Source organism: Pelodiscus sinensis, chromosome 6 (assembly GCF_052426305.1).
Source record: "Pelodiscus sinensis isolate ZL-2025 chromosome 6, ASM5242630v1, whole genome shotgun sequence".
In the NCBI taxonomy this organism is placed as follows: Eukaryota; Metazoa; Chordata; order Testudines; family Trionychidae; genus Pelodiscus; species Pelodiscus sinensis.
In genome coordinates this window covers 110,794,794-110,811,611 of record NC_143057.1, presented here as the reverse complement: position 1 = coordinate 110,811,611, position 16,818 = coordinate 110,794,794, and the positions used below count along the sequence as shown (strand labels likewise).

The following is a 16,818-nucleotide window of genomic DNA, read 5'->3' as shown; positions in this document are numbered from 1 at the left end:
TTTCTTTCTCCTCTTGTGAGAGAGGGAAATAAGCGAAAAAAAGGCAAAGGTGATCTCTCTCTAGTCAGTGGTAGAAATGTAGCCGTGTTAGTCTGGTGCAGCTGAAACAAAAAACAGTTTTCTTCCACTATTTGATCTGAGGAAGTGGGTCTGGCCCACGAACGCTCATCACCTATTAAACCATCTTGTTAGTCTTTAAAGTGCTACACAGTTCCTGTTTTTTTCTCTGTCTAGTCAGGCAGTTTTCTGGTCTACTGTCTTTAACTAGGGTCTACCTCCAGTACTCCCTCTTGGGGCACCTTGCTTGACAGCAGGTCCATGCAGTTTCAGAGGTTTCTGTGGCCTGCAAGTATCTCTTTCTCTCAGCTGATCTGTGTCTATGATCAGCAATCTTTGAGGTATAGCAGCCTTCTTTTGGCAGGTTTCCCTTTTTTAAACTTCCACCCCTCTCTGTTCATGCAGAGCAAGCCTTACAGGTGTGCTTTGTTAGGACTGAATTAGTCTTGTTGGTCCCCCTACCAAAGTGAATGTGCCCCTTCAGACTTCCAGAAATGTTTCAGTTTTATCAGATCAACACTTTATGATGGAAAATAGTTGTTAGTCAATTTTCAGCCAGTGCTGTTTCCTTTGTACTCAGGAAGCCATAATTCTGCTTGCTCTCTGATTTTCCAGAAGGCTGAAGAATAACTAGAGTAGATGAGATCTTACTTTCTAATGTAGAATACAGTACTAGGACTTGGATCTTTCTTTCAGTCCTGTTTCTGGGATGCCCATAAAAGATTTCAATCTCTATTCAAAGAGGGCAAGTTTTGTTTGCCATTGCAAATCACCTTAAGGAAATAAATTAGAGGGTCTAACTTAATTCCTCCAAAAATGTGAAATGTAGTTGAAATTTCCAGTTGTGTTAGTCTTTAACTCTCCTATCTCTGCCTTGAGGAACTGTGTTGTATGATCCCTGAAATACACCATGCTGTACGTGCTGTGTTGCTCAGACATTGTATAATGAGACAAAGAGAAACCAAATGGAGTCAGTGAATACAATACATATTGTTATGAGCCCTTAATCCACAAGTGATTGACAGGTTAGATGCCAACGTGTGTCTACATATTATGGACCTTTAATCTAAACGCTCTGACATGAGTGACTACAACAGCTGAGCTCAAAGCTTCATTATATATTATTTTTAGGGAAGTCTGCACTTGCTATCATTTTTAAAAATTTTACTATCTATTCCATGCAAGTTTGAATTCCTCACAATGAAGTTGCTTCTGTGTGTACAGTAGAAATATATTTAATCTCTATATTTTAGCAGTTTCTATTTTAATACATTTGTGGACACAGTCATGTTTAGGAAGAAGTTTTATCTATGAGTTAGAACGAAGAGGTGACTGATGTTTATAAAGCACTTCTAGTACTATAGAAGAGCACATTATTTCTGTTGTTGTAGTTAATAGATTCAGTGTCAGATTTGACTATTTGAATTGAAGAAATATTGACACACTAAACTTGGTGACAATAATGTTGTTTCATTCTAACCCTCTAAAAATTTCACTTCCAGCCATCTGCAGTAATGTAAACTAGAGGTGCTAGGAATTTAATTCATGCATGCACATCCCTGAAGGCAGAAATGCTATACATTTCTTCACAATCACCATTTTTAGTAGCTATTACTGTGTATTGAGTCCCACTATCAGACAGTTTTGAAATTTAATTTTCATTAAAACTTAATGATAGTATAATCTAGCAGTTCTGCTCAAGGGATAAAATGACTTACTTTTTAGTATACCAGCTGTTGGATTGACTTTTGTTGTGTGTGTATAGAGCTGCAACTTGAATGACAAGCCTCCATTGAGAGGGTGAAAGGGTGCAAGTAAATAGTCCAAATGTGTAATTTCTATTGCTTTATATTTGAATCTCTAACATGGAATAAATTTCTTAGGTACCAAGCAGTTAATCATTTATTTTTAAGATCCCTCTTTTCAGTTTTAAATGTCTTGCAGATTATAGCTGTAAGCTAAAAAGCATCTGTTTTATAAATATTGTCAATTAAGTTTTGAAGATGAAACAAGAAGACTTGATTTTGGTTATACAAAACTATAATCAGTTAAGCTTTGGGGTCTTGTAAAAACAATCCAAGAGTTGTTTGAATCTTGTTTTCATTTTTCCTGAACTTCAAGAATATAGGCAAGCAAGCAAGTTGTGTCCTGCATTGGAGTTGTGGGGAATAATGTTGTTGTTTATTTTTTAAAAGTAAAAACAAAATCTTATGTTTGATTTATCTGTAATCAAAATATTTTACATTGGTAATACTTACTCTTGTTTCATTAAAAGTCAAAATCAGCAAATAAAGTCAACAGTAGCATATCTTATGCTCCACTGCACTGAAGAAATACTTTGGGGGCATCTAAAAGTGTCAGAATATAAATGCAGTTGGGAGTCTATGGCACATAGTTGTACTTCTGGTTCAGTAGCAGTAGTGGTCAAATTTTCAGTTACGATGCTGATCCCTATATACTGTGAGAGCAGTATATCATGAGCATTCAGGTTCATAACATTGAAGGAGGTTCCTACAGAAGAACATTCAGCCTTAAATATTCAGTGGTAGAATTACTGTCTTATATAAAAAATGGGGCTTTTGATATTATTGGGAGTTGTCAACTAACACTATTAAAATATAGTGTTAAACATTCAAGTAAACTTATAGGGGGCTGTTGCCTGTGGCTACCTGAAGAATATTTTGAGAAGTATCCATGGATTACTGTGGGACACTGGTTGGGCTTTTCCTCTAGAATCCTATGGAACTGCTCATAGAAGTGGCATTTTTGCAGCGCTGAACCAGACTGTCTGTTTGCCTTCTTTTTCTTCTGGTTCACCTGCCTCAGCTCCTTTTTTTCATGTAACACCACTGGGTGTCCCTGGCATATCCTTTTTCCACCATGCCCTGTGCAATTTTGGGATAGATATCAGCATTTCTTCTGATGATTAGAGTTCTGCCTGCACAGATTCTTCTCCCCTCATAGCAATTAGGTCCAGAGTCTCCTGCACACTCCATGCTGGAGCTCATTTACCCTGGGGATTCATGGTTAGATGTGCTGCTGCTTACTCAGCTCGCCACGCTGGCCAAACAGAAAACAAAATTCAAATTTCCAGACCTTTTTCCATGCTTCTGGAGAGCAATAGAGTTGAAAGTGATAGTCAAAGTGGCCACACTGAAGTATTGTAGGATACCTCCCGGTGTCCAAGAATGTCGGCTTTCACAGCACTATGACAGCACTACCCTAAAGTCGACCATGCAAGGTCAAATTGACAACCAGGAGTACCTGAATCGATTTTAACAGCCCTTAAAGTCAGCTGAACGGGCTTGGTGGTTTGGATGCTTTGTTTATAAATTTGACCTAATATGGCCACGTTCAACCTAAACTAGTAGTGTAGACAAGGCCTTTGTCAGACTCCCCCCTATTTAAGGCAGAACAGTAAAAACTCTTAGGCTTGCTTCTCAGTGTTTTAAAAAAAAATCAGTGAATTCTTTTTTTTCCCCTTGTCTTTTAAATTTTAAGGAAGCTTGGTTGGTTTGCCTGAAAACAAGATACATATCTACAGTCAACCCCAATCACAAAACCTGATGGTAGGGGATACATTAGTTCTAGAGTGTGGTGCTATTGGAAACCCAGTTCCTCATTACCAGTGGTTCAGAAATGGATTTCCATTGACAAATGGGAACAGAAAAGTATATACGGTAAGTCATTGAGGGATGCTGACTTCTCACACTAACCTGACCACTTTTATCTTAGTTATAAAACAGACTTTAAATTATAAAAATCATTGTAACCTTGAGATAACATAAATAATCCTTTCTGTTTTCTGGGGTCCCATTGCTAGTATTTCCACAGTGGTTTTGAGTCCCTTTGAAGTGCAAAGTTCTAATGTAAGTTTAGTTAGGAGAACCAGGTCCCTGGTGATATTAACAGGTTGGAGGCAATGGAAGATCCTTTTATATGCCAGTCTAGAGTGACATCAACTTAACAGAAGGCTACAAAAAGATGAGGTGTGACTGTATTTTTTACTAAATGTTTGCAGCACCTTCTCTGTATTTCCTGCCAAAGAATATTGTATATGGCTTTTTTTTTCTAAACTTATCTCAGCTGTAGTATGCCATTCTTGTTAATTCAGCTCAAATTAACAAGATAGATTTTTAGTGCTTCATGTAAACAGAACCCTATGCTGCAGGATCAGGGCCTTTGTATTTCAAGTCCTGTAACGGATGTTTAGACTTATTTTTTATGCATTTTATGTATTTTGTGATCTGTGGTTCTGATATTTATATAGGTGTCTTATGTGGACATGGAACATCAGGGGACCTATTGGTGTCGTGTATTTAATGACCAAGACAATCAAGAAAGCAAGAAGATAGAAGTCATAATAAAAGCTGGTAAATAATACCATATGACTTAGTATTAGAATTCCTATTTGAAGCGCTCAGTGCATGACCATAGAAAAAACACTTAACCTTTCTGTTGCTCCAATTTGTACATTAGTTATAAAATATTTATACTTGCCAGCACACAGAAATGTTTAGAAACCTAACATTTTGAAAGTGTTTAGAGAATCTCTGCTGGCATCTCTGTGCAATTTACTTTTCTGAAAATGCTAGTGAAAAGTCACTCAGTTCATCCAGTTTGTGAACAGAAGAGAGGGCCAGTGCTTTGACAAGAGCATGATTTGTCTGACTATTGAGATTTCATCTCTAAATTTTAATGGTTGTGGTGATTTAATAATCACTTCTTTATAATCACAAATAGCGCCAAATGAAATTAATCACAGTAAAGGCAAATGAATGTGTAAATGGTGTGTGTGTGTGGGTACATACGCACAAGAAACCTGGAGAGGGAAAATATATTTTAATAATGTTTAGACTGGTCTTTTTAAACATTGAATTATAAATATGAATTTAGACATATAACTGTTCATTTGTGGGTTTTTTCACTCTATTATTGTATATATCTAAACTGTGCAACCATATTTTTTCCATGCTAATACCAACATGGAGCTGTTTTAAAATATGAATATTTATCCATATTTAGCAATACAGTTTGCCAGTAACCTTTGTTGTCTTCTGGCAGTTAATGCTAATTGAGTGCATGAATTATACTCAGACTTTTCTCTTAAAATACAAGGAAGAAAAGCTATGGCAGTGGAATGCACTGAAGGTAAAGTAAATCTTTGGTTGTTGGTGACTTTAACAATAATCCTGGATTCTGGGAATTATAGAAATTGCTGGAGCTATCATTTTAATAATCTGTGCAATTAAAGGCTTTTAATGTGCTTTAGCATATTGATTTGCAACATTAATGAATACTTTTGCATGCGCTTTCCATTTTTTCTTTGCATCTGGTGCTATCATTTTAAACAAAATTATTTCTTCATTTGTGCATCAAAAATATTTTGGTTCTGTACTATCCCCATTTGCAAAGCTTGAAAACGTTACCAGATTCTTATGAAACTTGAGGGTGCTGGGATGTCTTCAGCTAGGCAAAGGTGTAACATCCTTGGGAAAAGCATAGCTCCTAGTGGCTGCTGATTCAGACCTAGTGTAAGTCAGTACTCCCACCATTTATGTTGGTTGGCAATGGTTTGTGCTGTCAGAGACTGTTCTGCCCTCTGTGTTGAGGATGCTATTGCTATGGTTCTGCCAGTTCTACACCAGCTTTATGTCCACACAAGGGGTATCCCCATCTGTTCTGTTACGGTAGCTTTACTTCCTCTTTGTATCCTCTGTGGTATAGAGGAGATGTACTGAAAGCCAAGGATCAGGCCCTTAATGTCTCTATCATACACTGACTGCTTAAACTATCCATTATTTATGGTATGCTTCTGTACAAAAAGGAAATTTACTTAGAGAATTTAGGAGATTTTATTTAGCCTTTTCCAATCAAACCAGGCATAGCATAATTTTTATATATATATATATATATATATATATAGTAACTAAGGTTGTTGAATAATTGCAGTTAATGCCAGCGATTAACTAGATTAACAACAAAATAACTAGATTAAAAAAGTCACAAAGAATCAAAGTTTTAATCACACTGTTAATAAAAGAATGCCATGTTAAATGAATAGTAAATATTTTCAGATTTTTTGCCTATACTTTCAAATATATTGATTTCATTTACAACAAAGAATACGAAATGTATAGTGTTCACCTGATATTATTTTTTATTACAAATATTTTTACTTTATTGAAAAGATAAATGAAATATTTCTCCTCCTATAAGTACTGTAGGGCAATTTCTTTATCATGAAAGTGCAACTTACAAATGTAGAAATAATTTTTTTATATACGAACACCCAAAATCTAATCAACATATAAATTTGGAGCAATTCAGCCAATTGCTAAAACAGTCACATTTGTTTACATTTATGGGAGATATCTGCTGCTTATTTACAATGTCACTTGAAAATGAAAACTGACATTTGCAATGTACTTTTGTAGTCAATGTTGCAAGGTATATGTGTTAGCTGTGTTACACATATATGCCCCTTCATGTTTCAGTCACCATTCCAGAGGGCATACTTTCATGCTAAATTTAAATTTGTATTCTATTATTGTTTAACTGTCACTGTTTTTAAAAAAAATAGTTCGATAGACCTGGTGTGAGTTTCACCAAAATGTCGTGAAGGCTTTTCTCTCTCATAAGATTTGAAATATATTTTCCCTTAGCTCCCATTGAAATTCCAGAAATGAAAAATCCATGTATCCTGTGAATATATGACATTTCTGAAAATCATCCCAGAAATATCTTAATTTATCTTTGTTAAATAAATAAATTCTTGTTTAGGATGTTGGCATTTTCATAAAACTAATATCGTTCATAAAAAACAATATCTTCAAATGTGTGTTTTTTCTCACTTGTCATTAAAGCTGCTTCATGGATTAATTGGGTGAAGTATATACTATATATTTTCCCATTAGTGTTTCTGTTGTGTCTATTTTTTGCTATAAAAATTATAATAAAATCCGAGTACCATTTCTAATGATATCTCCTATTTTCTTGTAAATCAACTTGTAGTTTTTTGTTTTGTGTGTGTATTGTGGAGGAAGCTTGTGAAGGGATATATTTACTAAGCTATAAAAAAAATAGATTTTTTTTTTATAGTTTGTCCAAGTTTTAGAGCCTGCTTTTCTAGCCCTCAGCTTCTGTTAAATACAGAATACAATAGCTGATCTTTTTAAGGTCAGTGTTTCTTTTCCTTTTTGTGTGTCAAAATTGTAATTTCATTATTTTTATGTATTCTTCACAGAAGAGTTTAGTACTCTTGGAAAGCTTGGTAAGTAGCACACACTTTGAAATAAACAGCTTTAATTTCAGATTTGAAATGTACATTAAAAACTAAATAGCTCTAAGCTGCAAAAAAAAATTCATTTGCATAGTCCAGGTATATTATATCTGGAGTTTTGATTCAGTCACACTGTCAAGTTGTGCTGCAGCCACTCAAGAGCATGAGTATCAGCTTGGGATGTAATAGTATGGTAGATTAACCGAAAAGCAAAATCGTATAGGTTAATGCAATAGACTATACGCATTTCTGTCCTCTCCCCCCCCTCCCCCCAGTAAATTTTTTAGCAGGCTGGTCTACAGCCCAGCTCAGTTTGGGCTTGCATCAGGTCCAGAACCTACCCCTGCTGCAGCTTTGCATTTAAAGTGTATTAGGAGCCAGGCAGGCAGGCAGCCTGGATCAGTTCCAGCTTGTTCTGGATCCAAGAGCTCAGACCCACCTTAGACAGGGACTGCTGCCACCCACACTGCTGCTTCTTTATCAGAGGCAGTAGCACTGGGCAACAGGCAGTTGGTCCACAAAGGAATCTGGTTTTAAACTGGCTCCCCTTGAGCACCAGCTCTTGCCTGACACCCCGCGCTGCTGCCTCTGATACAGCGGCTGCCAGCCCCATCCTATGGGACTATAGAATACTCGACTAACCGATAAGAATTCATGAAGTTACTTGATTATTCAATTAACTAATATTTAACATCCCTGGTATGAACCTGTGGTCAGACTGATAAGAAACAGGGCACAAACCCAAAACTGACTAAGAGTTGTATACTTAAATTTCACCAACCATTTATTAAGTATAAACTCCCAGGCATAACAACAACCTTAACATGGAATCCCAAACAGTCCCCTTGGGTGCTCTGATTTATCTTGCCACACAGATAAGCTTGCCTTTGTTATAGATGGTTTCTTACATCAAAATCACAATAATATTTAGGTTACTCCCAAAGGACAAGTCAGTTATTCAGGTCAATTGCACTTTAGCTTTCCAACCCAAGACAACCCTTGTAGCCAATCCTATAATAAACTATCTAAAGATTTACTAATGTTGAAAAGGAAATAAGTGTTATTTACAAGTCTAAACCAGGTATACCCAATGAGTTCTTATCTTAAATTTCAAAGAGTAATAGAAGCTTCTATAATAAGCAAGCTCTATATGTCCCTTAAGGCTAATCCAAGCTACGCAGCAGGGGATTCCTTACTTATGCCTAGAAATCTTGCATCCCTAAGATTTCTTGCATCCCTAGAAATCTTGCATCTCAATCCCTTGGATTTGAAGCTGCAAAGAGATACAGTTCCTCTTCAGGACTTTTTTGTTCTTCCATGAGGAGTGTCCCCACAGATGCTTCACCTTTAGGTGTGCCCGCACCACTGCGCTTCTGATTGGAGATTTGTGACAGCAGTGCCTGTGGCCAGTTGTGGATGTGGAGTGCTGGTGTGTGTGATCTGAAGAGGATATGCCATATGTACAGCTGGCTGCCTCCTCAGTTCCTTCTCAGTAGCCACCAGCTTCGGTCACAGTTCAGCAGTCATCTGTTACCTCATTGACAAATTATATAGTTAGTCAGGTTTTTTAAATAGTTAGTACCTCAGAAATCCTTTCCTAGCTGTAATTCATTAAACTTTCTCTTAGACTTAAAGATTTTTTTTTAAACTGTCACTAATTTTTTTTTTAGATAAGCAGTTAAGCGGACATAGCAGCTCCACGCAAACTGGACGGGTATCTGGGACATGCCTGGTTCACACAGCTTCAAAAAGTGTACAGGCTGCAGGCTGTCCATTTCTATCTCAGACAGATATGAACAATGCGTCCACTGTCTGGGGGAAGAGCACTGCACAGAACACCACCTTCATTGTCAGAAACTGACAGCATGTACAAGGAAATCAAGAGAACTAAAAATGTTCCAGCTGGAGAAAAAGACCTGGTTGGCTTCTGACCCTGAGCAATCTACCTCTCCCAAACAGAAATCACCTGGGACGGAGTCAGAGAGAGAGGCTGCCATCGGGTTGAGTCCAAAGGACCAGGATAATACTTACCCAAAGAAAAGGTCCTATTCTTCCTCAGAGACTGACTCTTCCCTAAGGAAGTCTCCTCTCCACAAAAATGCTGCACGCCCACCCCCAGCACAAAAAGGGTCGGACAAGTAGCCTATAAGTGGGGCCAGCAATGTAAGGAGCCGTGACCCCAAGCACAAATAGTGTGCTTCAGCTAAGGCACCAACAGAGGCAAAACACAAAGCCTCCTTGTTGGCACTGGCTAAAACACCCTCAGCATGAGCCACGGTGCATAATAAACAGCGCCCCCAAGCAGCACTGAACACGAGCGCTCTGCCTGAGGCGTCAGCGTTAGCACCACCAAAACACTCAGTACTGACCTCACACAAAAAGCAGTTGACACTCAAAATTACACCGCTGCATACTTCACATGTCTCTCAGCCTCTATTACTACCTCCTCCCTGCTTATACCACGCTTGACAACAGCAGCGGAGCTCTCTGTAAACTCAGTACCAGGGACTTCTCTATTTGGCACGGACGATACCCTGAACACCGCAAGATAGAGCTTCTCATTCACTTCAGTCACTTCAGATGCCCCAATGTTCAGCGATGACAAGGAGGAGATGTCTAATCAAGCATATTTACCGGGACACTCCTCACCTAAGCATCTACAATAAATGCAACAATGGCAGCCTCTACAGTGGTTTCACTACCTATTCTGCCTAACTGGCCATACTGGGACCCATGGGCAGCTTATAGACTACAGCAGGTGCAACAGCCACAACAGCCACCTCCGGCACCTCAGTCCCATGCACCAACAGTGCAGTCTTTGGAGTGTTATAGTTCTGACACAGAGGAGCAGGATGTGGATATTACAGAGGAGGAACAGATATCCACCCACACCTCATATTCACCTCCTGACAAGAGATCATGTCCCTACCACCAACCACAGGGGATGATTTTAAATTGTTCCAGGAATTTTTCAAGAGCGTTTCAGACACCTGAGAGATTTCCCTGTCAGATATGCCGCAGACACAACATAAGCTGATAAACATATTACATACATCTCTCCATGCGAAATTGGCTATCTCCATGAATGAGGTTTTTATGGATCTCACCAGGAATATCTGGCAAATGCCTGTCACAATCTCACCAACAGGCAAACGAGCAGATAGAAAATATTATGTTGTCCACAAAGTGAGCAGAATTCCTGTTCTCTCACATGACACCAAACTCCCTTGTAGTGGAAGCCATGAGTCAAAGAGGGAAGCAATAAGCTACACGTACCATTCCCTCTGACAGGGATTGGAAGAGGTTGGACACAATGGGGAGAAAGGTATATTTGTCAGCAAGCCTCTAGCTCAGAATAGCAAACTACATCACATCACTAGTGAAATATACACACCACATTTTTGACTAACATCTTCTATTGAGTCCCTCCCAGACTACAAAAAAAGAACAGTTAAAATCAAACATTGAGGGCACACAAATATCTCGAATGGCCCTACAGGCCACGTTGGACTGAGCAGATAGCAGCCAAATCCTTGGCCTTGGCAGTGGTAATGAGATGAGCTTCCATTTGGTGGTTGAGGACCTACTGTTTGAGGGCACAAAGCTCTTTGCGGAGTCCACAAACACTTCTCTGCATACCTTAAAGGATTCAAGGGCCACACTGAAGACTCTAGGCATTCACATACCTGTCACAAAAAGAAAACAAGACATATCATTCACCCAAATGTACAGACCAAAACTATTCAGCCAACAGCAATGACACTGTGACAACAGACCACACCAAAATAAGCGTAGACAGGCCTCCGACCAGTCATCAGCTCAACAGCCCTCAACATCCAGATAACATTTTGAAGTCCTGGTCAAGGGTCTGAGAACCCTGAAATTTCTGAGGCAGCAATCCGAACCATCCACAATATTTGGCAACAGACTAGCTGCATTTTATCCAGTTTGGCATGCCATTGCCACCGACAAGTGGGTGCTGGAAATTGAGAGAACCGGTTACTGCATCCCATTTTTAGTGCCCCCCCCCCCCACCTACTGCCCTTGCCTGTTCCTCTTCAGGGACCCATCTCACGAGCATGTGCTCGTACAAGAGGCGGAACATCTAGTCTGGGATCCATAGAAGAGGTACCCTAGCATCTCAGAGGCAGGGGTTTTTACTCCCGTTATTTCCTCATCACCAAGAAGTTGGGCGATTGGAGACCCGTTTCAGACCTCTGCAAGCTCAACGGTTTTGTCAGGTACCAATGCTTCAAGATGGTGACGCTTGCCATGATTACCTGCCTTGGAAAAAGGAGCATGGTTGTTTACCCTTGACCTTCAGGAGGCTTACTTTCATATATCAATACACCCGTCACACAGAAGATTTCTCCGTTTTACAATAAAGGACAGGCACTTCCAGTACAGAGTACTACCGTTCAATTACCGAGCCACAGATAGGCCACAATTAAGGACCTCATAGCAACAGCGTAGACCAGCCCAGTCATAACGGCACACCTATGCCTACAAATATTGGGGCACATGGCGGGAGCCACATTCTTGGTCCCCCATACTTGCTTATATGAGGCCATTACAATCATGGCTACCCACAAGCTACTGGCCACACATTCATCCTCTAAACAAACAACTTACCTTGCCGAACAAGATAAAATCCTCTCTTACATGGTGGACCCTACATGACAACATATGCATAGATGTCCCTTTCCAATGCAACTCACCATCAACAACGATCATGACAGATGCCTTACTGTTGGGTTGGGAGGCACGCCTGGACCACAGGGTGATATAGGGCCAATGGACTCACAACGATACCAGGTAGCACATCAACTTGCTAGAACTAAGGCCTGTAAGAAATGCATGCCTACGCTTTCTTCCCCTGATCCAAAACAGAACAGTCCAAATTCTCATGGACAATGTCACCACAATGTATTACATCAACAAACAGGGAGGAGCACGCTCATACTAACTCTGCCAAGAGGCAATCCATCTGTGGGAATAGTGTATCCCATGGAACATACACCTGGTCACAACTTACCTCCCACGCAGGGACAATGTACATCTTAAGCAGGCAATTCCCACAAAAGCACGAGTGGGAAATAAACCAATCAGTGCTGACTTACCTTTTCAAGAAGTGGGGGTTCCCAACAGTGGACCTATTCACCACACACAAAAATGCTTGTTGCCCACAATACTATTACAGAGTAGGCATAGACCCCCACTCCCTGGGGGACGCCTTCAGCATATGCATTTCCACTGTTTCCTCTGATACAACGAGTGATCCTTAAAATCAGACAGGACAGGGCCAGAGTAATCCTAGTATCACCCAACTGGCCCAGACAAACATGGTACCTGTATCTCTTACAGATGAGTACTTGGCCACTGCATCAATTCCCACCTGTTCCATCTCTGCTCATGCAGTGCAACAGTCAGATACCTCATCCTCCTATCCACATGTTGCATCTCCAAGTGTGGATGCTGGTTGGTTGAACACCATGGAAAGGACTTTCCCAGAATCAGTGCAGATCATCCTCACAAATTCCAGAAGACCTACATCGAGAAAGATACAGCTGCAGAAATGGAAGCATTTCTTGGTCTGGTGCACGGCCTGGTGACCAAGAGATTAATGCTGAACCTAGCTGAACCCCCTCTTTCCCACCACCTTTGGGTGTCTAGTGGTGTACGACCCACATGGGGCTATCACAGATATTGCAATACCTGTTACACTTGCTTCCATCTCTGATCTCCATGCTCCCATACAAGGACACTCAATCTTTACACACGCTTCCATCTAATGGTTCATATGGGGGCTACAAAACATGTTTCTGCAGCTCAAGGACCCAATTCCAGCATGGGACCTGAACCTAGTGTTAAAAGCTCTCATGGGTAAATCATTCGAGCCTTTAGCCACATACTCATTACCAGGGCTCGACAAATAATGTAATCTACTTGCCTGTGGTGAGTAGATTGCAACCCGGAAGAGCCGGCACAGAGCAATCTGCGCATGCGCAGAACCGCACGGCTGGCGAGTGGAGCTCGTCGCCACTTGGCGAGCCCTGCTTATTACATCTATCCATAAAGCTGGTCTTTCTTGTCGTAATTACCTCTGCCAGACAAATCAGGGAAATGGGAGCTCTAATGGCAGACGCACCCCAAGGGCACTATTTCAGGTGTGTAGGGGTAGGAGCAGCAGCTGTGTTCTCCGGGATGCGGCTAGCTTTTCATCCCATTCCCTGGACACTAAGGGGGTGAGGGCAAAGTGCTTGCATTCCGCGCATTCCTCTAACATCTGGCTGGTGAGCTCCCTTCACCAGCCAAGTGTGAGAGGAATGCACGGAATGAAAACACTTTTCCCTCACTCCCTTAGCATCCGGGGAAGGGGATGAAAAGCTAGCCGTTGCCCAGAGTGCACAGCTGCTCCTGCATGCCCGAAATGGCACCCTTGGCTCCCCCATCCCTATACACAATATTTCATAAACACAAGGTGATTCTGTGGACACATCCCTACTTCCTTAAAGCTCTTAACTCATTCCACTGCAGTGAACCCGTATTCTTACCCGTCTTCTTCCTGAAGGCACATAAGGACAACAAGGAAGTGGCTCTCCATACTTTGCATGTCTGCAGGGCACTCACCTTCTACCTACAGCAGAAGCCCTTTCGCTAAACTCCACAATTGTTCTTTTCATCTACAGAGAGATCACAGAGGTTACCCATATCAAAACAAAGACAAGTGAAATGGGTATCTGGCTGCATATAACTAGCGTATACCTTAGCACAGAGAAAGCTCACACCTGGCATATAAGCTGACTGTACAAGAGCCATGGTGGCCACAACAACATTCCTATGTGGTGTTCTGACAGAACACATTCACCTGGCCACCACATGGGTGTCAATGTATACCTTCATGCAGCACTATGCCGTCCAGACATTCTCAGAAGCAGAAATGAGATTCGGCCAAACAATACTTTTGGTCACAGACTCTCACCTTTAAAAGCTCCCACCTCCTACTATGACTACTGCTCTGTAATCACCTAAAGAGGAAGCACCCATGGGGACACTCCTCAAAGAAGATGGGAAAGTTACTCACCTGGTGCAGTAACTGGAGTTCTTCAAGATGGTTGTCCTCATGGATGCTTCACCACCCTCCCTTCTCCCTTCAGCTTTGGACTAAAAAATGTCCAGGTCAAAGAAGGAACTGAGGAGGTGGCCGGCTGCACATATGCAGTAGCCTCTTCAGATCACATGTACTGGCACTCTGCATGTGCAGCTGGCCATGAGCACTGCTGTTACAAATCTCTGATCAGAGGTGCAGTGGCACTGGTGGACCTAAAAGTGGAGCACCCACAGGGACAACCATCTCAAAGAACTCCAGTTACTGCACCAGATGAGTAACTTTCCCATCCTTCCCTCTCCCCATGTGATCTGAGTTGCAAACTTAGAAGGTGGAAGGTATTCACTTGCACCTCTCCTTTTCCTGGGGAAAGGAGTGAGAGGGGAACAATCAACAATGGTTTTTGTCCTTTGTTCCTTAATAGTTCCTTTATGTTGATGGTATTCTTTGTGAGGGGGTAGATAACATTATGATTGGAGACTAGTATTTCACATTAGTTAATGTTTCTCTCCTGTCTGATGATTTACACAATTATAGAGGCTTGCAATGCAAATGCTCAAATACAGTAGACTTCTGATAATCCGGCACCTTTGGGACCTAGGTGGTGCCAGATTATTGGATATGCCAGAGTATCAGGAGGTACTCTGGCGGGGGACTGTGACGGGCCTGCCAGGATCCGCACTGCGTCTGGGAGCGGGCCGGGAATGGTGCGGCGAGAGACAAACCCTCCGCCATTTTGCAGAAGCAGGGGAAGCCGTGCGCAGCTACCGAGAGTTTCCGGGAGGGGAGCAGGCTCCCCACCCCCCAAACTGCAGTACTATAGTTATCGCCAAGCAGGGGGGTGAGGGGCGGCGCTGCGGGACCAGCTAGCAGCACCCCAGCTGCTCTACTCTGCAGTTTCCCCAAGTCTGCTGCTCATCAGTTTCAGAGCAGCAGCGGCGGACTTGGGGAAGTGGCACGGAGCAGAGCAGCTGGGGTGCTGCTGGTTGGTCCCGCAGCGCCGCCCCTCACCCTGCTCCTCCGCGATAACTACAGTACTGCAGTCTGGGGGGTGGGGAGCCCGCTCCCCTCCTGGAAACTTTTGGCAGTGGCGTGGGGCTTCCCTCGCCTTCCTGCAAAACGGCGGAGGGTTCGCCCCTCGCTGCGCTGTTCCGTGCCCACCCCCTGGCCAGTTGCAGTACGGGTCCCGGCAGACCCGTCACAGGGATATAATCTCCTTCCCCTCTTCTCTCCTTCCCTTTCCCAGCCGTGAGCACCCATGGGGCTCACAGCCCACTCCAATTGTTAGGCTGGCCGGAGCATTTCCGGGTTCCAGTTGGTGCTGGACTATCGGGAGTGCCGGACCACTGGATGGCGGACAATTGGAGTTTTACTGTATTACCTTGCAATATGAGATACAGATGATGATGCTATAAGTAAGATTAATGGATGCAGCAGTTTATAAGAATTCAATAAAGTCTAAACACTACTTATATTTTTATAATTCTCTAATACAGGTTGAACCTCTCTAAACCAGCACACTCCAATCCCGCAATATCCATGGTTGGGTATGATTAGCTGGATGTCCACTCATCATGGTTATAGCCAAGTTTCCCATAGTCCCATAAAGTTTGTTTACAGCCACCAGTCCTGGTTTTCAGTGTTCTGTGCTATTATTTAGGTCTAATTTACCCCTAAATGTCTTCTAAGTGCCCAGTAATCAGTGGAAATGTTGGTAATGCTGCTAGACACCATTGGCCTCCTATTGTTCAGCAAACTCTCTGTTTTGGCACTGGTGCAAGGGTTCTAGACTAGAGAGATTCAACCTGAATCTAGTTTACCAATGCTAATACACAGGTGACCCAGACTGATTTCAGTGATTTGTTTGTTAATATTCAAGTGTGTCATGGGGACCTTGTCATAAACTGGCACCTTCTTTACCAGTATTACATGTATATCTATTGAAAATGTTAGCTGTCATGTCAAGGACACTAAAATAAATTACAGGTTGGACCTCCCTGGTCTGGCAACCTCAGGATAAAACTGGTTCCAGATGAGGGATTTTGCTGGACTAGGGAAGGTCTTTTCTAGCCTCCCTGCTGCTAGCCCCATCCCCTGTCCCACCCTCCTACTGGGCTTCCTGGTTTCCCCCCCCCCCAGCCTAGCTGAGCTGCCCTCCAGCTCTGGTCTCCACCCTCCCACCTCCTTGCAGCCCAACTGGGCCACATGCTGATCCCAGACCCCCTCAGTCCAGCTGATCTGCCTGCTGAACTTCCCGGCTCTCAGCCTCCCTTTCCCTGAAGCCCAGTTGAGCTACACACTGGCTCCTGGACACCCGCAGCCAACTAAGCTGTGTGCCCAGCTTCCCATCTCCCACCTCCTTCCCTCTCCC

The 16,818-nt window shown here is 42.2% G+C and overlaps 1 protein-coding gene across 8 annotated transcripts in view; it reads left to right on the top strand.

Moving 5' to 3' along the window:
• Positions 1 to 16,818, top strand: part of MALT1 (MALT1 paracaspase) — a 120,768-nt gene that overhangs the window by 66,238 nt on the left and 37,712 nt on the right. For 4 of the 8 annotated variants that reach the window (XM_006116548.4, XM_075932620.2, XM_075932612.2 and 1 more), the window contains exons 5-8: positions 3,559 to 3,737; positions 4,328 to 4,430; positions 5,176 to 5,208; positions 7,304 to 7,330. In XM_006116548.4, coding sequence (XP_006116610.3) covers positions 3,559 to 3,737; positions 4,328 to 4,430; positions 5,176 to 5,208; positions 7,304 to 7,330 — 342 coding nt within the window. The remainder of the gene's footprint in view (positions 1 to 3,558; positions 3,738 to 4,327; positions 4,431 to 5,175; positions 5,209 to 7,303; positions 7,331 to 16,818) is intronic. The other 4 variants (XM_075932616.2, XM_075932617.2, XM_075932615.2 and 1 more) reach the window with 3 other exon arrangements.